The 21101-nt window shown below is 38.7% G+C and overlaps 1 protein-coding gene across 1 annotated transcript in view; it reads left to right on the forward strand.

Moving 5' to 3' along the window:
• Positions 1–1303: 1303 nt before the first annotated feature.
• LOC117296616 (tudor domain-containing protein 1-like) overlaps positions 1304–21101 on the forward strand; it is a 60417-nt gene continuing 40619 nt past the window's right edge. The window contains exons 1-5 of the mRNA XM_033779637.1: positions 1304–1513; positions 10459–10662; positions 11512–11651; positions 13832–14145; positions 14996–15165. Of these exons, the coding sequence (XP_033635528.1) occupies positions 1304–1513; positions 10459–10662; positions 11512–11651; positions 13832–14145; positions 14996–15165 (1038 nt within the window). The remainder of the gene's footprint in view (positions 1514–10458; positions 10663–11511; positions 11652–13831; positions 14146–14995; positions 15166–21101) is intronic.

Genomic DNA, 21101 nt, shown 5'->3' on the forward strand with positions numbered 1-21101 from the left:
ATTAAATGCAAATGGCGGTCGCGTTTTTAAGACATTTTCGAAAATCCAAAGTGAATACAATGTCCTCACAGTAAAACAAATCCTTAGCACAGTTTAATATAGGATTACACAATTTGAGAAGCGTGCAGTACATGTACATGCCAAAACACACTTTATTCAAAAGAATTTTAGGGTGTACACAATAATGACAGTCAGCAGTTTGATGCATGAATTCTAGTGAGAGCGCCCTCATTAGTCAGAGTAAAGCCAGCTGACTCGTGGGCTAGGGCGCTGTGTGGGGATCGAACGGGCAAATAACAATGAATTGAACCAGGGATAAGTTTATCTCTCTGTATTTACACGGAGTCAGATTATAACCACTGTCCGAAAGTGGATTTAAGGAAAGCACATAATGGCAAAATATACCTGGGGCTTATTCGTAAGTTGTCCAATTTCATAGCTTTGGTTTAATAGGACAACCTCTTGAAATAGAGGGAAGAAAGGGTCTGCAGCCCTTCATCATTGTTTTATAAGTACTCTTGTTATTATTATAGGATGCATTACAGCGTTAACTGTGCAGTGATATACTCCCCTCCCTCAGCTTACCCACAGTCTAATTCTTGTTTCCAATGTCAGCATAAAGCGTCTCCTCCGTGTTGATAATTCTTGCCGATCCTCGCGATAGATTCAAGTCAGCGTAGATCAGACCTTCCACATTCCTCCGTCTTGGGTCATCCTTGATGAGACCGTCGTCACTACGGTCTGCCGTCCGCTCTAGCCCGGCCTGGGCTTGGTGGGTCATGGTGCTTGCTCGGAGTTTGGCGGAAAGATGGTACGGAATGACGCGAGGGGGTTTCTGACCGGAGGGTTGACTGTCAACGACGCGTTGCAAAGCCTTCACAGCGACAGTTGGTTTCTTATGCTCAGAGGGAGTTTCAGTGGAGCCGCGACTTTTGTCCACCACAGCATACATGGACTCAGGCTGATTCTGTTTATCTTTACGTTTCTCCCCATCCTTGACTGATCCACCAGTTTCCGCTGACAGAGGAATGTCTCGATCATGTTTTGTCTCTGCCTGCTGGTGTAAGTCCGGTGTCACTACCACAGTAACTGTTTCGCTCGGGACTCAACTAACCTCTCGCCTGCAGAGCTAGTGTGCTCATTTTCTTGATCACACCTCGGAGTGTCTCCGTGCAGTTGGGTTTCTGATATTCCGTCTGCATCACTTTCTCCTCCATCATCTTGAGGTGTGTGAGATTGACGCCTATCAATAGTCTTGGATTGAGATCATCCTCTGAAGACAAGAAAGTACAGGAGGATAACAATGAGGAGAACTAAGAGACCAGCTCCTACAGCTCCTCCTACTAAGATGACTGTAGAGTCCGTAGATCCTGAAGAAGGGTTCTTACTGTCTGGATCGGGATCTTGCTTTTTGGTCGGTAGAGGGGATGAGGTCTGGGGTGCAGGTGGGGTAGGCTGTCGGTCTGGTCGTTCTCTCGGTACGGGGTCAGTGCTGCTGATTGCAGGGTATCTGGTAGGTGAATGGGAAGTGGTCACTGCCATTTGAGATGTCGACACTTCGCCTGTGGTTACTTCATTCTGATGAACAAGTAACAAGCCTTTAACAGTCTTACCAGTAATTGACATGGCTCCTCTGAACAGCATACATTTCACTGCAGTGCCGTTTTTTCTCAATGTCAATCTCTGCATTGTCATTGTTTTACTTTCATCACGAAACGCAATTGAATGATCTCCTGCCATTAATTCACGCCAAGATCCATCGGGATTATTATACTTTGATTTAATGTACCAAATGTATGTTAGTCCTGAGTCAACGATTGAACGCGTTTGGCAACGAAACTTTGCATTTTGATCCACGTTTCTCTCAATCATAGTAGGTGTGACAGTTGTGTCGGTCGGACCAACTACCAGTCTAGCTACATTGGAATCTTCATTTTTTACTTCAGTTACTACTTTGTAGACATAACAGCTGTAATATCCCTCATCATTTGGCTGTAAATTGTGAATGTGCAAAGTCCATGTACATTCACTTAATGTGACCGTGTACCTCTCTCTACCAACGACAGTATCGTACACCCGATCCCAATTAGATATCACCGCAAAGGGTTCTTCTCCCAATCGACGTTTCCAATACATAAAATATCTGTCCTTATTACTACACCATACGTTCTGGAGTGTGCAGCTTAATGTCACATTACTTCCTTTCAAGCCGAGGGTGTCAACTGGGTGAGTCTTGAAAAATGTGGCCTCACCCAACCCCCATATTGAAGTCATAACAAGAATGAGCAGAAACATTGTGACTGTTGATACGTGTAGAATGAGCGATGAAATAACAGCAAACTGCAGTCTTCACATTGATATGAAAACCAGAGATCCTTACGACTCACTCGTCAACTTCAACTAAACTTGGAAATGTTGAAGACAACCAACTTTATAAAAACCTCAAACCTGGAAATGATTTAAGGAAAAACAGCATTGGTAAATAAGACTATGTTTACACTCTCAAGAGTCTGTCTTTTTCCCCTCATTTTACTTAAATGCTTCCTTCATTGTGGTTTAAAGGGAACACGCCTACAAAAACTGTATAATGTAAATAATGGTTTTCAAAATTCAAAGGCTGAGTGAGCGTACGAGATGCAGAAAAAGGGCAGTGGCGTTCTCTGATTATGAGCTTTTTCATGTTTTTACTTCCATTGTTAAATGTAATAATAAATAATAACTAACCATTTTTGTATAGCGCATAACACAGTAATTAAACATGTTCTAAGCGCTCTAGAGAAAATACAACATAAATTGTTCTTCCATCAATTCATCAGGAGTTAGCATGACTTTTAAACTTAGTTGTTATACTACAATTAATGAACTATTTAATTGAAAGCCTAAATTAGAGAAGTGATTTCATTTACAATGCAGACTTGATAAAGGAAGCTTGTAAGACTTGTTTTTTTTTTTCATTTTCTTTGACTTCCTTCTTTGTACATTGAAGAAACGCCCAAAGCATGTTAGTAATGTTGTGTCGCTACACATTTTTGTAAGCATGGAAACATTCATTGACATTGTATAATACATGGCAGTTTTTGTTTAAAATTATAAGATTAACTTCATGCCATGTTTTTATGGCGGGCATTTGCTACTCATTCTTAAAGTAAACCACGGTTGTCCCGCAAATCTGAGAAGATTGTGTATTCCATCTACGGATTAGCCTACTCTTCCTGGTTCAGGTTTTGTGTGAACATAAGCCTTTCAAATTTTCACACCCAGGTCGTGGGTTTGAATCCCACCCAGGTCGTGGGTTTGAATCCCACCCAGGTCGTGGGTGTGAATCCCACTCGAGTAATATGCCTACGGTGATTATTGTCACAGAACTCGTGAGGTATTGAGTATACAGTGCTAAACACATCGTTGTACAAATGTATGAGTAAAAACCAAAATGAGTATTCTTTATCCTCGATGCATTAAAATCGTTTGCATGACCGACTTTAAAGGCAGTGGACACTATTGGTAATTGTCAAAGACCAGTCTTCTCACTTGGTGTATCTGCACATATGCATAAAATAACAAACCTGTGAAAATATGAGCTCAATTGGTCGTCGAAGTTGCGAGATATGAATGAAATAAAAAACACCTTTGTCACACAAAGTTGAGTGCTTTCAGATGCTTGAGGTCTCGAAATCAAATTCATGGAAAATTATTTCTTTCTCGAAAACTACGTCACTTCAGAGGGAGCCGTTTCGCACAATGTTTTATACCACCAACCTCTCCCCATTACTCGTCACCAAGTAAGGTTTTATGCTGATAATTATTTTGAGTGATTACCAATAGTGTCCAGTGCCTTTAAAGCCTACATGTACAATGTATAAAGTCTTCACAAAAGTTGAAGCACATAACCCCCAAGTTGTGGTAGGTTATAATTACGCAATTAGTTGCATGACAAACATGACAAAACGTATTATTCAGAAGAAATTGAGGGTGTGCAATTTATGACAGTCGGCAGTTTTGTGCATGAATTCTAGTCAGAGCGCCCTCATCATGTATTATTCAAAAGAATTTGAGAGTGAAAACATTTATGACAGTCAGCAGTTTGATGCATGAATTCTAGTGAGAGCGCCCTCATTAGTCAGAAAAGAGCCAGCTGACTCGTGAGCCAAGGCACTGTGTGGGGATCAAATGGATGTATACGTAACAATGAATTGAACCAGGGACAGGTTTGTCTCTCTGTATTTACACAGAGTCAGATTATAACCACTGTCCCAAAGTGGATTTAAGGAAAGCAAATAATGCCCAAAAACACCCGGGGCTTATTGTCCAATTTCATAGCCTTGGTTGGGACTCCCTCTCGAAATTCGGGGGAGAAAGGGTCTGCAGCAGTAAAAGAGCGTTTTAAAGTACTCTTGTTATTTATTATAGGATGCATTACATTGTTAACTGTCTGTGGTGATATGCCACTATTGTTGGGCTAAGTGGGTAGGCAGGGCACTCAGGGTAGGGTGTGCGCCATTATTCTCTCACATTGTACTGACATTGATGGTTGGAGTAAAAAAAGGAGGGAAACTGTTCCGCCAAGAAGGAGTTCGTTCCTTGCATTCAGGTCTTTTCTGAATAAAATCGTGCTTTTGGATAATATAGATGAAGAGGCCTGTTCTGGGGAAGAACTGACAGAATCGTAGCTCTGATTTTTGTATTCATTTTTTTTTCTTCTCCCTGTGGTTGAACAGATACCTAAATGTTTGCATCCCGCCAGTTTTTTTTTTTTATTGTTGCCGTTTCCGTCTCCCCCTTGAAAAAAAATCTTGAGACATTATTTGAAAATTAAGCAATAGTTTCAGATTTCACTGAACTTTTGTTTTCCTGTCGCAGACGCCATAAAGTGTCTCATTGCGCAAACAGAAATTGAAACGACCATTTGGATAAAACGCATTGTGTCGGTTGCTAAGTGCAGAGATCTCCCTAAACTAAATCTGGGTTGGCCAGTCAGTCGGGTCTCAATCGGCAACGTATCAAGTTTGGACCGAACGTTAACAACATTGATGCTCCTTTCCCATCCCCACTTTGTGCGTCTTTGAAGATAAGAAAATGATACCGGTAACTAAGACGGGTCTTCTGTCTCGCGCCTTTTTTTACCCGCGCCCACATCTCAATTGCGTCAAATATACTCAAGGAATTAGCTGAGCGACTACCACTGTTACCGTATATGGTACTTTTGTGTGCCCCAAATAGAACCGGACACAGCGTCAAAGTAGAATGATTGAATACCTCGCACAGGGAAAAACAAGTCCCCTTGAAGCGAAAATGTTAATTTTGAACATCTACTCATTCACGTTGCAGCATCACTTCTGCGTTGACGGTCCTCATTAAAGACTCTCGACACTATTGGTAATTGTCAAAGACCAGTCTTCTCATTTGGTGTATCTCAACATATGCATACAATAACAAACCTGTTTAAATTTGAGCTCAATAGGTCATCGAAGTTGCGAGATAACTATGAAAGAATAAAACACCCTTGTCGCACGAAGTTGTGTGCTATCAGATGCTTGATTTCGAGACCTCAAATTCTAAATCTGTGGTCTCGAAATCAAATTCGTGGAAAATTACTTCTTTCTCGAAAACTACTTCACTTCGGAGGGAGCAGTTTCTCACAATGTTGTATACTTTCAACCTCTAACCATTACTCGTTACCAAGTAAGGTGTATGCTAATATTTATTTTGAGTAATTACATGTAGCAATAGTGTCCACTGCCTTTAAAGGCACTTGACACTATTAGTAATTACTCAAAACAACTGTTAGCATGATGAAAACTTACTCGGTAAAGCATGATAGAGAGAGCTGTTGATAATGTAAAACATTGTGAGAACTGGTGCCCTCTGAAGTAATGTAGTTTTTGAGAAAGAGGTAAATTCTCACTCAAATAGTAAACAAAAATTCAGACCTGAAGCCTTTTACCTACATGTACATTCCATGTACTACATATAAGCATTTGAAAGGACACACATTTGTGCAACAAAGGTGTTTTTTCTTCCATCACTTTTCTGCAACTTCGATGACCAATTCAATTGAGTAAAAATGTTCACAGATTTGTTATTTTATGCATATTATGTTGAGGTCCAGTGCCTTTAATACACTTTATGTGGGTCAGTAACCGTTGGTGATATTATGGTATCTCTGTTTGCCGGTAAATTAAATTATAAACCAACTAATGAATCAAAAGTTTGCGCATAATCCAGAAAGTGTGCACTCTATAATTCTCAATAAATCTATCTCATTTTTAAAATACACTTCACGTGGGTGTAACCATTTTGTGCAGAGAAACATGTATCTCTTTTTTACCTTGTTTGCCGGTAAATTAAATTATAAACCAACTAATGAATCAAAAGTTTGCGCATGTTCCAGAAAGTGTGCACTCTATAATTCTCAATAAATCTATCTCATTTTTAAAATACACTTCACGTGGGTGTAACCATTTTGTGCAAAGAAACATGTATCTCTTTTTTACCTTGTTTGCCGGTAAATTAAATTATAAACCAACTAATGAATCAAAAGTTTGCGCATGTTCAAGAAAGTGTGCACTCTATAATTTTCAATAAATCTATCTCATTTTAAAATACACTTCACGTGGGAGTAAACCATTTGTGCAAAGGTATCTCTTTTTGACCTTGTTTGGCAAAACGTAAATTATAAACCAACTAATGAATCAAAAGTTTGCGCTTGTTCCAGATAGTGTGCCCTCTATAATTCTCAATAAATCTACTACAATATATCTCAATTATACACTGCATTTGGGAGTAACCGTTTGCGACAAAGATATTTCGTTTTGACTTTGTTTGCTGGTATATTAAAGTATCAACAACATTGTATTGAAAGTTTGTGCAAGTTCTAGATAGTGGGGGCTGTGTGTTCTTAATAAATTTATAAATGTCATAGCTGAGTGAAATAGAAATGACAGAACCGTGCTTTGTGGATTTTTCTGACATTGGAGTTCCATTTGTTACGATTAATGTCATAGACACTTTACTTTTTAATAGCTTGTGATAGTACACTCTTAAAGACACTGGACAAGTATTAGTAATTGTCAAAGACCAGTCCGCTCACATTGTGTATCTCAATATATGCATAAAATAACAAACCTGAGAAAATTTGAGCTTAATTAGTGATTGAAGTTGCCAGATAATAATGTAAGAAAAAAACACCCTTGTCAGACGAAGTTGTGTGCTTTTAGAAGTTTGATTTCGAGACCTCAAGTTCTAAACTGGAGGTCTCGAAATCAAATTCGTGGAAAATTACTTCTTTCTCGAAAACTATGGCACTTCAGAGGGAGCTGTTTCTCACAATTATACTATCAACAGCTCTCCATTACTCGTTACCAAGTAAGTTTTTATGCTTACAATTATTTTGAGTAATTACCAATAGTGTCCACTGCCTTTAAAAGGTCTAAATTGCAACAGACCCCATTGTCAGTTTAATACAAATAGTGTCAGCTATATAGCTGCCTGTAATTAACTTATTGATGTGATAAATGACTTCAGAAGGAATCAACTCAAGTGATAATAAAAGATGCACCATAGACTTTCTAAACAGTTGCATGTTTAACAACGATTTGATAAATTACAATTCGGGAAAAGCCGGGATGTATCTAACCAGTCGGGGGGAAAAAATCTGATTTTTTTTTTATTAAATGATTCGTCAAAAGCCTCTTTTGACAATTCATCCATTTGAAGAAAACTAAGTCAAAAGTCATTTATAAAAACCACAAACTGTAATAAATGAAGTAGGGCCTACAACATGACATTTATTGTTTTTAACACTGATAAATCAAACAAGGCTGTTTTACGGAGAGCTTTTACTTTTTTTGTGCAGAGAAGAGTTTGTGCACTTGCAAAATAAAAACATAAAGTTCTTTAAAATATAATGTAACACTTCTAATAAATGGCAAACTTTCTTGCAGTCTTACAGCCGCCAGTAATCTTGTGGCCAACCTCGATTTGCAAAAACTTACGATGACATTCTAAAAAAGAATTAAATTGAAGGATCAGTCGCTTCTTCCAAGAAAAATATCGTTTTACATATTTGCACTTGAGTCCGAGATTGACATAAAGTTTTTTATAATGTAACATTTCTAATAAATGGCAAACTTTCTTGCAGTCTTACAGCTGCCAGTAATCTTGTGGCCAACCTCGATTTGCAAAAACTTACGATGACATTCTAAAAAAGAATTGAGTTAAAGGATCAGTCGCTTCTTCCAAGAAAAGTATCGTTTTACATATTTGCACTTGAGTCCGAGATTGACATGGTATTATGTACATTCTAAATCATCTATCACTTAGCGCTTCACCAGTAGTTTATAATTGATATTGACTCTGCGTTTATTGAAGAGGTATCCGATATGATACTCTTGTATTCATATTTTCGCTACAGATTAAGATTATAAGCAGAACACATGATGTTTATAAGACCAGTCTGCTCACTTTGTGTGTTTCAACATATGCATAAAATAATAAACCGGAGAAAATTTGAGATTAATTGGTCGTAGAAGTTGCCAGATAATATCGGAAGAAAAAACACCCTCGTCACACGAAGTTGTGTGCTTTATTTCAAGACCTCAAAATCTAATTCTAAGGTCTCAAAATTAAATTTGTGGAAAATTGCTCAGTTCTTTTCCAAAACTACCTTCCTTCAAAGGGAGCCGTTTCTCACAATGTTTTAAACTACCAACAGCTCCCCATTACTTGTTGCCAAGTAAATTTGTATGCTAATTATTATTTTGAGTAATTACCAATAGTGTCCACTGCCTTTAAAAGGTCTAAATTGCAACAGACCCCATTGTCAGTTTAATACAAATAGTGTCAGCTATATAGCTGCCTGTAATTAACTTATTGATGTGATAAATGAATTCAGAAGGAATCAACTCAAGCGATAATAAAAGATGCACATACGTAGACAGTTAGAACAATGATTTGATAAATAACACTTCAGCAAAGCCGGGATGTACTTGTTTTTAACCGGGCGGGGGAAAAAAAATCTGAATTTTTGTTTTCAAATGATTTGTTAAAAGCCTCATTTGACATTTAAAGAAAACTAAGTGAAAAAGTCATTTATAAAAACCACAAACTGTAATAAATGAAGTAGGGCCTACAATATGACATTTATTGTTTTTAACACTGATAAATCAAACAAGGCTGTTTTACGGAGAGCTTTTACTTTTTTTGTGCAGAGAAGAGTTTGTGCACTTGCACAATAAAAACATAAAATTCTTTATAATGTAACATTTCTAATAAATGGCAAACTTTCTTGCAGTCTTAAGGCCGCCAGTAATCTTGTGGCCAACCTTGATTTGCAAAAACTTACGGTGACAAAAAAGAACTAAATTGAAGGATCAGTCGCTTCTTCCAAGAAAAATATCCTTTTACATATTTGCACTTGAGTCCGAGATTGACAAGGTATTATGTACATTCTAAATTGTCTATCACTTAGCGATTCACCGGTAGTTACAAATGTATAATTGATATTGACTCTGCGTTTATTGAAAAGCTATCCGATATGATACTCTTATATTCATAATTTCGCTACAGATTAAGATTATAAGCCGAACACTTGATGTTTCATCTTAGTGCTCGGAGCAGTGAATGACCGGTCACTATCCTGCACTGACATCAGGGTCGGCTGTCTTTAGCGCTTCTCAGCAAGTTTTGTTTACTGAAGTAAAAACTGAGTGGGGGAAGTCGGTCACTTACTGTGTACAATGTATGTTGGATGGTAACCAGGGCCCATATTAACCAGGAAATACTCATTTGCTAAGCAAAAATTTAGTCGGGCACCAGGCACAACAATGCAAAGTTAACATAATTTGGACTGGTAACCTGTTTCTGCTTAATATTCAGTGCTTAGCAAGTTTTTGTTTTTTATCAGCTTAATGAAATGGGGCCCTGTTTGTGTAGCATTATTTTGGTTCCTGTCTAGCATTTTTTTTCTGTCACTTTATATTGTTTTTGTTTGTCCAGCAAAACCCAACAATGGTTTAAATTACATATCGCGCCACAGCACCTTATTACAGGTTATTATTATTTTTTTTACCAATTTTGATTTGATGCATTCTCACAACTTCAATTTCTACATAAACAGTTTGTAAAATAAAACAGAATTGATATAGCGCAATATGAATAAAACATTTCTCAAAGCGCTTAACAGCAAAATGAAAAGCATTAAGAAAACAAAACTAAGAGTATAATTCCCAATTTAAGCTCACCAAAAAAAATGTATACAATATGGCCAGATCAGCTGTTAACTAAACTAAACCATTAAAAATACTACAAACAACTAAAAGGAACTGTAAAATTACTGTAAAACTATTAAAAATTACAATTTAAAAAGTATAAATGCTGAAAACTGCAATGCAACCAACACTGTTAAGGATTATAAATAATATTATAACTTCCTGTCTTTTTGTTTGTCTCTTCTGCGTTCAGGTTTTATTTACAGACTATGGAAATACTGAAGTAGTGTCCTTGAGCAATATCCGCTCACTGGTTGGGAAATTTCAAAAAGATCCACCCTTCGCTATCCAGTGCCATCTGTCGGAGGTCATGCCAGGGGCCGATAAATGGACTAAGACGGCCTGCGAGTTCCTGGCCGACACGCTGTCGGATTTGGAGTGCGTCATTGTCAAAAAGGTAATGCTTGAGGAAACAGACACGAATCAAGTCAGAGGAACAGACCTGGCGTGTCACAAGGCCATGGTCTCTGTTGCTCTGTTGACCCCTTGCACACATGTTATACGCGGCAACTGTGCCACGTTCACCATTTTTGTGGGCAATAACATTTCGTGTAAACGCTCTGTCGCCCAAAATACGCACAGTGACATTCCCCTACAAAGTGGCGCATCCAAGATTATTCTGATGATGATATCAGGTGAATTAGGTCAATAGACCTTTTAATTAACTTGTGCAAATGGAAAATTGACCTCTCTGAAGGTCCTTAAAGTCACCTGGAAGTGGTATTTTTTCAAAATAAAGCTTTTGTCACTGATATATGTGTTTTGATGAGTGGAATGTGAATAAACAGTTAACTAAGGTTTTTAAAAATTGCACGAAGTGAAGGAGCTTGTAGTAATTGAACTGATCTCTCTCTAAAGCCCGGTTCATACTTCATGCGAATGCGAATGCGAAGCGAACTTGACGTCACAACTATCCTTTCGCAGCGATATTTGCAAGTGAGTTGAACGGAGCTAAACTGCTGCGAATATTCGTGGCGATTTTTGTGACGTCAACATTCGCTTCGCATTCGCATTCGCAGGAAGTATGAACCGGGCTTAATGTGGCCACTATCCCTTCATTCTCTAAATATGTGCCGACTAACCTCTGTAATATGGCCATCAATCCATCCTCATTTTTTACAACGTGACCCCCCGTACCCTCTATCTATCATTTTGTCTATTACAGCCACTCATCAACACCCTGATTCCCACGTCCCCACATAACCACCTCAATCGTCATAATGACTTATTCTTCATCTCAACACAGGGTGAACTCTTCAACGGGTCACTGCCAATAGATCTATTGTACGAGCGTTCAATCGAAGAGAAGATCCAAGAGGAGTCCGTTGACGATTTCGGGAGCATCTCCAAATTACTCATTCTTAGGGGACACGCTCTTCCAGCCAAGTAAGATTTCTCTCGCCGGGCGTCTTTTTCGGCGTCATGATAATATTGTAAAGTGCTTTTCATTTTGGCTGAACCGAATCTTCAGGGGTTTTCTTATTCAGAGAATGGGAGACTATCTGGGCATGTTGGGATTCGAGATGGGATGGCAACAAAGAGTTGCTTTCATGGAATAAAATGAGATTATATTAGAACTAAGATTGGGTTGAATTTTAGTATTCGGTTGAACAACTCGGCTAATAAGAACTCTGTATGGCATGTCATATTTGAAATTGTGTTTCGGGGACGGTTCAGTGTATTAAGCTGTTGATTTTTTTCTTTTTTCTTTCAAGTATTATAAACCAGAAGGGAAACTGACTGGGTAAATTTGAAGTGATTTAGGGTTGAACAAAAAAAAGAGTGGGACTAGTGTTCATAGGTTTTGGAGTTACGTCGGCCGGTTGACCACGTCAGAGCCAATGAACAGCTCTCCCTGGGCAGCTACACCCACAATTTACATACACGACGAACGTTGCAGAGGTTTCCTTTATTCGGATTCAATACAGCCGGGTGAATATTCATGTATCGGCCTCTGCGATGACGAAACACCTGAAGCTTACCCGCGCTATTCAAAGGCGAATAAACAATGCAGGACTGTCTCAACTCACATTGGCTGTTTACTTGGTACATTTAGGTCACGAGCACGCAGTCTATTCATTTGCCTATGAATAGCGCGATTAGCTTATACCGGGGGTTTCGTCATCGCAGAGGCCGATACATGAATATTCACCCTGCTGTATTGAATCAGAATAAAGGAAACCTGTGCAACAATCGTCGTGTATGTAAATTGTGGGTGGAGCTACCCAGGGAAAGCTGTTCATTGGCTCTGACGTGGTCGACTGCCCGACGTACCTCCAAAACCTATGAATTCTACTTGAACCAACGACCTCCAGATTAATTTGCCGGCGCTCACAAACTGAGCTATCTAGCCCTACATGTATATTGGCAGTCTCTTTTTGTTCTCTTCACAGTCTCTAGCTCATTTCCTAAAAGTATTTTTTGCACAACGATAGTTGATGACCTGATGTTTTTAAAGGCAGTGGACACTATTGGTAATTGTCAAAGACCAGTCTTCTCACTTGGTGTATCTCAACATATGCATAAAATAACAAACCTGTGAAAATTTGAGATCAATTGGTCGTCGAAGTTGCAAGATAATAATGGAAAAAAAAACACCCTTTGATTCAATTCAAAATTATATTTTATTTATTTCCATACTTCACAAAGTTGTGTGCATTTAGATGGTTGATTTCGAGACCTCAAATTCTAAATCTGAGGTCTCAAAATCAAATTCGTGGAAAACTACTTCTTTCTCGAAAACTACGTCACTTCAGAGGGAGCCGTTTCTCACAATGTTTTACACTATCAACAGCTCTCCATTGCTTGTCACCAAGTAAGGTTTTTTGCTAAAAATTATTTGGAGTAATTACCAACAGTGTCCACTGCCTTTAACCCTAGCAGAGTATTTCTCAAAGGCTACATGGCAAGTACAATTCAAATAAACAGGTATGTGTGTACTTGTGATTGATTTAGCTTTAAAGTAGCGCATATTTGTTGCACAGGCTCCCCAGGGAGCTGTGATGATTCAAGGAATGAATTAAATGGCCCAGTGATGACTAGGGGTTAATGATGTTGGAGAGGATTAAGGTGTCCTTCCGGTGTGAAAAGCATGATATAAAACCGATTATTGTTATACTGGTGAATCGTAAGCGGTCAGGTGGAAATACATGAATAGAGAGAGAATTGCAGAATGTGCACAACAAGCAAGAGGAAAACATAGAATAAGATCTAAGAAGATACAAAGGGAGTGGGGGCTGGAGGGAAGGGGCTTGTTTGGTGGGATGAGGGAGAAAAAATCATGTAAATTTGTGCTATTTTATTTGATTTTACTTGGGTTATTAAATTTTAAATGATGGAAATATACATACATGTAGGGGAGTAGAGAAGGAATATTCACTATAGTTTTAACCATATACACCGATATGTGTAAGCACTGTATATTCTGTACTTCCCCGATTCCTGAGAAAACAAAACAAAAAAACACTGGGCATGTTATTCAGGTGGGGTTTGAACCCACGATTGTGGCAATTCTCGAACAGTGTCTTGCCAACTAGACGTTACTATTTTATTTCTGTGCACAACAGACCAGCCCCATCCAAGTCCGTCACAAACTCAGCAGAGACACAGAGCCCTCAATCTCACCCAGCGGAGAGTGATGCTCCACTTGGACTCGAAACCCAAGAAAACCCTGCAGAGAAAACCCACCAAAGTTTCACTAAAGAAACAAACACTGCAGCATCTTCAATCATCGCGGCCGACAAGGATGGTGTGGTCCTAACTGATGATGATGAAGTACCGAGGTATCTTGCCAGACCGTTACCAACCAGCGGCCGGCTGGACATCGTCATAACTTTTGTCAGTAACGACGGGATCATTTCTGGTCTGGAGGCTAGCGAAGGTACGTAGACTCCTGGTGGTGTGTCGTGGTTGAGCCTTTGCGAACTCAAGCCTCAAGCTCAGGTGTTCCCAACCCCCAGAAATATATAAAAAATTGATTCATGCATGAATCGTTTCTCAGAAATGTTTTTGGGTGGAAACAAATAATCCAAACCGTCTATCTTCAAAGGGAATCCTTTCTGAATCAGTTTATACTACCAACAACTGCAGTGCATCTCACTTAACTTATCACTCCTTACCAGCTTGATCACACACTCCGCTCCAGCTCATTCGTTTATCAATATTACAAATAGCTTTTAAATATATTTTTATATTTATACAATTTTAAGATTGTAGTGTGTATGTAGTTGCTGGGCACCTCTAAAAAACAGTGTTTTACTGAGATGTTTCCCCAGGGTAAAGAAAAAAAAATTAAACAAATAAATAAATCAGATACCAGGATTCTCACAAAACCACAAACCAGATACTTTTCATCTTCCAAAGGTTCTTATGCAGCAGCTCCAAAGGTTTGGAACAATCTTTCTTATGTCGTGACATTTCACTTACTGAGTTAAAAACATCTCTTAAAACTCACTTTTTCCAGACTCATTTTGCTTCTAAGCCTAAAGGCTGTTTAATTCATTCCTATTCCTTTTGTATTGTTGATTTATTCGTGGTAGTACCCTTTTTTTTGGGCGTAAGAACGCTATACAAGTGCTTTGTCTACCATTAACCAATCTATGTGAGCCTACCTATAACTAAAACTGTTTTCCACTCTTATTAATTCCTTTTCAATTCAATAAATTTGTTGAGTATTTTCCAATTTATGAACATACCTTTAACCTTTGTATTTTATGTGTAATTTATTCCAGTGAGTACATTCCGTAGTGTGATGGAGCAACTTGAAGTTGCCAACGCTGTCAAACAGACCCCACCAACGCCTGAGAGTTTAAGACCAGGACAGGCTGTGTGTGCACGCTACCAAGAAGATGGGTTGTGGTATAGGGCTACCATCATCAGAGTAAACCAAGATACTGCAACGGTAAGTTCAATCATTCAGTTTCCTTGGCTCAATGCTGCAGGTCTGGTCGTGGTTTCCCTCCTGGTTTCTGATTTCTTTCCGACTGTTGTTGTTGTTTTTAATGGTGTTTTTATTATTGTTTACCCAGCATTCACAGGATATGGTGTATTGTTTATCTACATTGTCTCTGCTGCGCCTTGAACATCTATTTTGTCAATATCTTTGTTCGGGGGTGCCAGTCAGAAGCCATACAACCGTTAACTGCCGTGTAGCCAGGGATCACACCCAAATTACGATACAACCTGGGAAACGGCAGCCGGGGATCACCTTAAGGGGATGCAAGTTTTCATTTCAGATATCAAATTTTAAACCACAAGGGAAACTGAGTGGGTAAATATTAAATGATTTGGGGTTGAACAAATAAATTGGACTAGAGTGGGACTCGAACAAACGACCACCAGATTAAGGTGCCGGAGTTATACAAATAGCACAGTATGAGGTATGATATATTAAGTTTACAATAAGGGAATCAATTTGTGGTGAAGAGGTTTTCAACTAGTGGTTTAATCCCAACGAGGCCTGAATCTTGATACTTTTACCGAGACGAAGTCGAGGTAAATTATAGAGAACCAGGCCTCGGCGGGTTTAAACCACTAGTTGAAAACCGATTCAACACACTTTGATTCCCATTCATAAATACATTTTCGGTCAAAAACATCATCGCAAAAATTATAATTGTTGAATGATTTCTTTCAACACAACACCCCTCCAGCTATGAAATGGTAAAGCCCTCCGCCGCCCTCGGGTAAACAACTCCTTATAAGGGAATGCTGTGCGCGTCGCGCGTATCGCGTTATGTGGCACCACTGTTTCAGCCGTTGCTCTCGACCAATAGGAATGAAGAAACTGTCTTATAAGAACAGATGCAAGGTCGCGTGTCACGCCCATGAAAACACTTTTTACCGGTCATAAACATTTGAAGGTTTATACACACCCACGTAACGCGCTCTCCACTAATAGGAATAGCGAAACTGTCTGAGGTATTTATGAATGATTCAATCATAAGCATCAAATTAATGACAATAGTTTGGTTAAGCGAGATGCTTTTGTTCCCTAACCCATTGTCAGACAAACATTTAGAATAACCATGGTACAATCAAGGATCGGTAACATGGACGTAGGAGACAGGGCCAAGTTTCTGTAATTTAGGTGGTTTGAATTTTACAGCAATGTGTGGTACATGTGACGTGGAAGGCATTTTCGAATAATAAATAATATTATTATTATTATTAATAGCTTACAAATTACACTTAGGCTTTTGAATACGAGTCAAGGAACTGAGCTCTTAATTTTTTTTTTTAAACAAAGACAGATAGTGAGGGTGATGATTTTGAAATGGAAGTAGATTTCAGATTTTTCAGAAGGACCAATCAGAGCAGTGCTGACTCTATACTGATACCTCAGAATCTCAATAAAGAGACCAGGGGCCAATTTCATAGGGCTGCGAAGCACAAGAGTTTGCTTAGCATTGAAAATTCTTGCTTGATAAAAACAGGATTACCAACTAAATTTCCATTTGTGGCATGTTTGCTCATACTGAAAATCATGTGGGAATATGGTTGGTAATCCTGGTTTTTTTAACGAGGCAGAAATTTCATGCTAAGCAAATTTGTGTGCTTAGCAGATCTATTAAATTGGGCCCTGTATAGCAAATAATCCTTAAGATCTCCTTAAGATAACTAGAGTAGGCTAGTTGAAGTTAATCGTGAGAAGTTCCTTCAATCCACTTAGTGAAAGTAGTAGTCCCGGCCGATTTCCTACATGTACATTGTACCTTCCACTAAGGTAGTAGTTAATAACCAAGACAGTTCTCTTTCAGAACTAAGTACATGTAGTTTCGGGAATTCCCAAATCTGAGGGGAATCACCAGAGCTTGAGTTCGGTGTTCTTATCCGCTTGATCACGACACCCCCAGACACCTTCACAATAAACTATGCTGTTTCATCCACACTCCCACAAACTTCTTATTCTTCAGCATGTTCAAAAGTAATGAAAATACAGATTGGACACAAACATGGACAGGTGCAGAGTAGAAAATTTGACTTCCAAATAATATCGATTGTAATACTTTGAGCTATCTTCTACAAAGACCCCATCATTGTACCAGGGTTTTCGTAGTAATTGAAAGTGTAATTGTATGCAAATTTTATACGTTTGGACAAAGAGAGACAGCGACAATCTATAACTTGCCGAGGGGATACATCAGTCTGCATCCAGTAAAGTCAAAATTGATTGTTTATTAGGAATATTTCATTACTCATAGGGATTTTCAAATATGTGCCTGGGCTTTATGCATTATGCTCTTGAAAAAATCAATCCAGGGACGGACTTTGTTGAAAAATTGTGTTCCACTTTCTCCAATCATGAAAAAAAGGAAGAAGCTATCATGATATTATCAAAGTCTTATATTAGCGAACGTATCTGTCAAACAAGGTACTCCGGGCGCTGAGTATAACATGCACAAACTTTCAGAAAACTAGGTTATTGCAGTGATGAATTCTTAGACCCAATTATGTAGCAACAAATTAGGGTTTACAAGGTGCTATAGCGCATACAGCAGCCACAGCCAGGAACACTGGGGCGAACCCCTTCTCTTTTCGATAAGTGCACTGGGTTCTTTTACATGCGTTACACAACACATGGGACCAACGGCTTTACTACCCATCCGAAGGACGAAGTAGTGGTTAAGTGTCTTGCTTAAGGACACAAGTGTCACGGCCGGGGATTCGAACCCACACTCTGCTGATCAGAAACACCAGAGTATGAATTCGGTGCTCTTAACCGCTCGGCCACGACACTTACACTATCGCTTTATCATCACATCCGCCAGCACAAAGCTCTCATGACAATACAAACAATAATGATGATGGTACAGAGTTTCACAAGCGGATGGGTTTCTCTCAAGTCATCTTTAAGAGATATATTTTTCGTCGAGGTGGTGTGCTGGAGATAATAAATTCCCACGGGTACTGCTTTTAGTTGATAAGTCATCGACGAAAACAAGTTTCCCTCTTAGGACACCACTTATCTTGGTTACTGTCTAAATAATACGTCCATTAACCCGTCCATTATCAGTACGCCAAGACAATGTCCGAGAAAAAAAAGGAAAAACTACAGAGCGGCTTTCCTTCTTGCGAGTTATGCTCGCCCAACAACTCGCCCACTTTACTTGAGCGACACTCAAGAGTGAGCTGCCCGTGAAGTTTGGCGTCAATGAGTAGATTTTGAAATACTAGCAGAAAAAAGAGAATATATCGCAAAAGGTATCGAGTTACCGCTGTTTTAATAAAGTTGTCATCATAAATATTTGATGTTTGATTATGTAAATGCTATGTTTATATTGGATTGACCATGGGTTTAGTATTCCTGAGTGTTTTTTTCTTAATCTTGAAACACTTGAGGCTTCATGGTAAAAATCCTGTTTTGACGGATTTGTTTTGTCCTGTGATTCAAGGAAGTGTGAGTTTTAGTATATTATTTGTCTGGTTATGAACCCAAGGAATTTGAAATATTTTGATGAACCTGTCGATATTCTTGTGAGGAGAAGATGTTGAAGTAATGTTAGTTCTAGATGTTGGAGGAAAAACGTTGGCCTTAATTGTTCTTCTACACTATTTACACACAGCAATTTAAAGCCCATGGACCCTTTCGGTACATAAAAAAAATATAAGTTCACAGATTTACAAATAACTTTCAGGGTTTACAGAAGGTAGTGGTGAAAGACTTCTCTTGAAATATTATTCCATGAAATGCTTTACTTTTTGAGAACACAGTAAAACAATATCAGTTCTCGATAACGAGAATTACGGATTTATTTTAAACACATGTCATGACACGGCGAAACGCGCGGAAACAAGGGTGGGTTTTTCCGTTGTTTTCTCCCGACTCCGATGACCGATTGAGCCTAAATTTTCACAGGTTTGTTATTTGATATAGAAGTTGTGGTACACAAAGTGTGGGCCTTGGACAATACTGTTTACCGAAAGGGTCCAATGTCTTTAACTGTGGACCCTTGCTTAATTTAAGGATGGTTGTAAAATGTAGCAATGCTGACAAGATTTTGCAAGAGAACTTGGACAGTAGAAACAATTGTTGTCCTTTCATCACACAAGGTACATTTTGTAAAATTTTACAACATGAGCTACATTTAGCAAGGGACCCTTGCTAAATTGCCCCTATGTGAAAGGGGCTTTTGTCTCGATGCAAATGCATGGCTTTAGGGACAATAGCCTACAAGCTCTGCTTCTAAAATGGATCCCTCTGCAGTGTCTTCTCATCTAATCTAATCCGATCTAATATAATCTAATCTAATATAACCTAATCTAATCTAGCCTAATCTAATCATTTATCTCAGCACACTACACAGTGCAAATTCAAAGTTGAACATTAAACAATTAAAGGGTAACAAATTATAGTAAACAAAGACTACTATAATAAGAACGAAACAAATGAGTTTTAACCAAAAATTACCTAAAAGGATTCAGTGGCTGTGGGCCGCACGAATGTTTGATGGAAGATCATTCCCTGCCTTGGGAGCAAGAACCGAGAAAGCACGATTACCATAATACTTGGTCATCGTAGAATTCACAGGTGGAGGCTCCAGACGAGTCTCACTACTGTGCCTTGTTGATCTCTGCGGAAGGCGGAGACCAACCAGGTCAGTGAGGACAGTGACTTTCTCAATTGTTTTATGCACAATGGCAAGAATTTTGAACCGAATCTGCAGTTCAACAAACACAGTTCTTGATACATTTTTACTTTTAAGTTGTATTCTTTAAAATGATCGCTCTTGAGTGATAGTGTCTTTTATTTTTGGGTTTGTGGAAAATAATCGAGCCTTAAACCTTGAACCAGGGGGAGAACTATTGCAACGGCTAAGCAACCCTTTCAGTTGGACAATCATTATGGATACTTTCATTTTACGACACAAAACACAAATGCCACAGATAAACTTACACTTGTTGTCGTAAAAGTACCTCAACCCTTCATTGGTTTGCTTAAAAAAAGTTCTGCTATCCGGCTAAAGGTCAAAATGTAGCCTACAGATTCCAAAAACGGTCATTAAAAATTATTAAACAGCTACCTGAGCGGAATGTTTTTAACAGAAATGGTATTATTACTTGTTTATAATGCACTTGTTCACCATTTTAATGTAATTTTGATATGTGTACACTTCTGAACTTTTCGTAATTATCGATTCAAAAATCAGGCCCCTACCTAAAGGTTTTTGGAAAAACTAAAAACACTTCTGCCGTTGAGAGCGGGCGTCAAAGGACAATGCCGCTGACGTCATTTGTGGGAGTTTGCTTTGTTATACATCCACGCTGCAGAGTGATTACGTAACGGGGCTTTTCGCAAATCTCGCAGAAAAGCTCTGGATAAGGGCATACAAAATGATTGTTTTTTTACACAATTGAAACCTATTTATGATCATATGAATCGATTTCCTTATTCATCGAAAACATTTTAAGTGGAATTCAGCAAAGTTCACGACTTGACATTTTCGTTCAAGCAGGTCTTTAAAAGCATTAGAATAGCAGTGTGATACAATTACACACAACTGAAAAAAGGGAGCAAATATTTAGGACTATATGCAAAGGGCTCTTTTATGATAGCTCAAAAGCCATTAATCATATATTTCATCGTAGCATCCACACCAAAAAATCATTGAATTCTGGCGACTTTATTTATTATGATCTAGTAGACGGCTCTGAGTTTGAACACCTACGTGTAGAATAGTAGTTATGATGTTGATTGAAGGGGGGGGGGGGGGGGGGGGTCGACTAACCTTTCGAGAAGACAAACAAAATCCAGCACTGTTTCTACAAATGAAATCCACCTGCTTCAAGGGTATCAGGGGAGGGGGTACAAATAGAAAATGTCCACCCACCCAACAC

This window comes from Asterias rubens, chromosome 11 (assembly GCF_902459465.1).
Source record: "Asterias rubens chromosome 11, eAstRub1.3, whole genome shotgun sequence".
In the NCBI taxonomy this organism is placed as follows: domain Eukaryota; kingdom Metazoa; phylum Echinodermata; class Asteroidea; order Forcipulatida; family Asteriidae; genus Asterias; species Asterias rubens.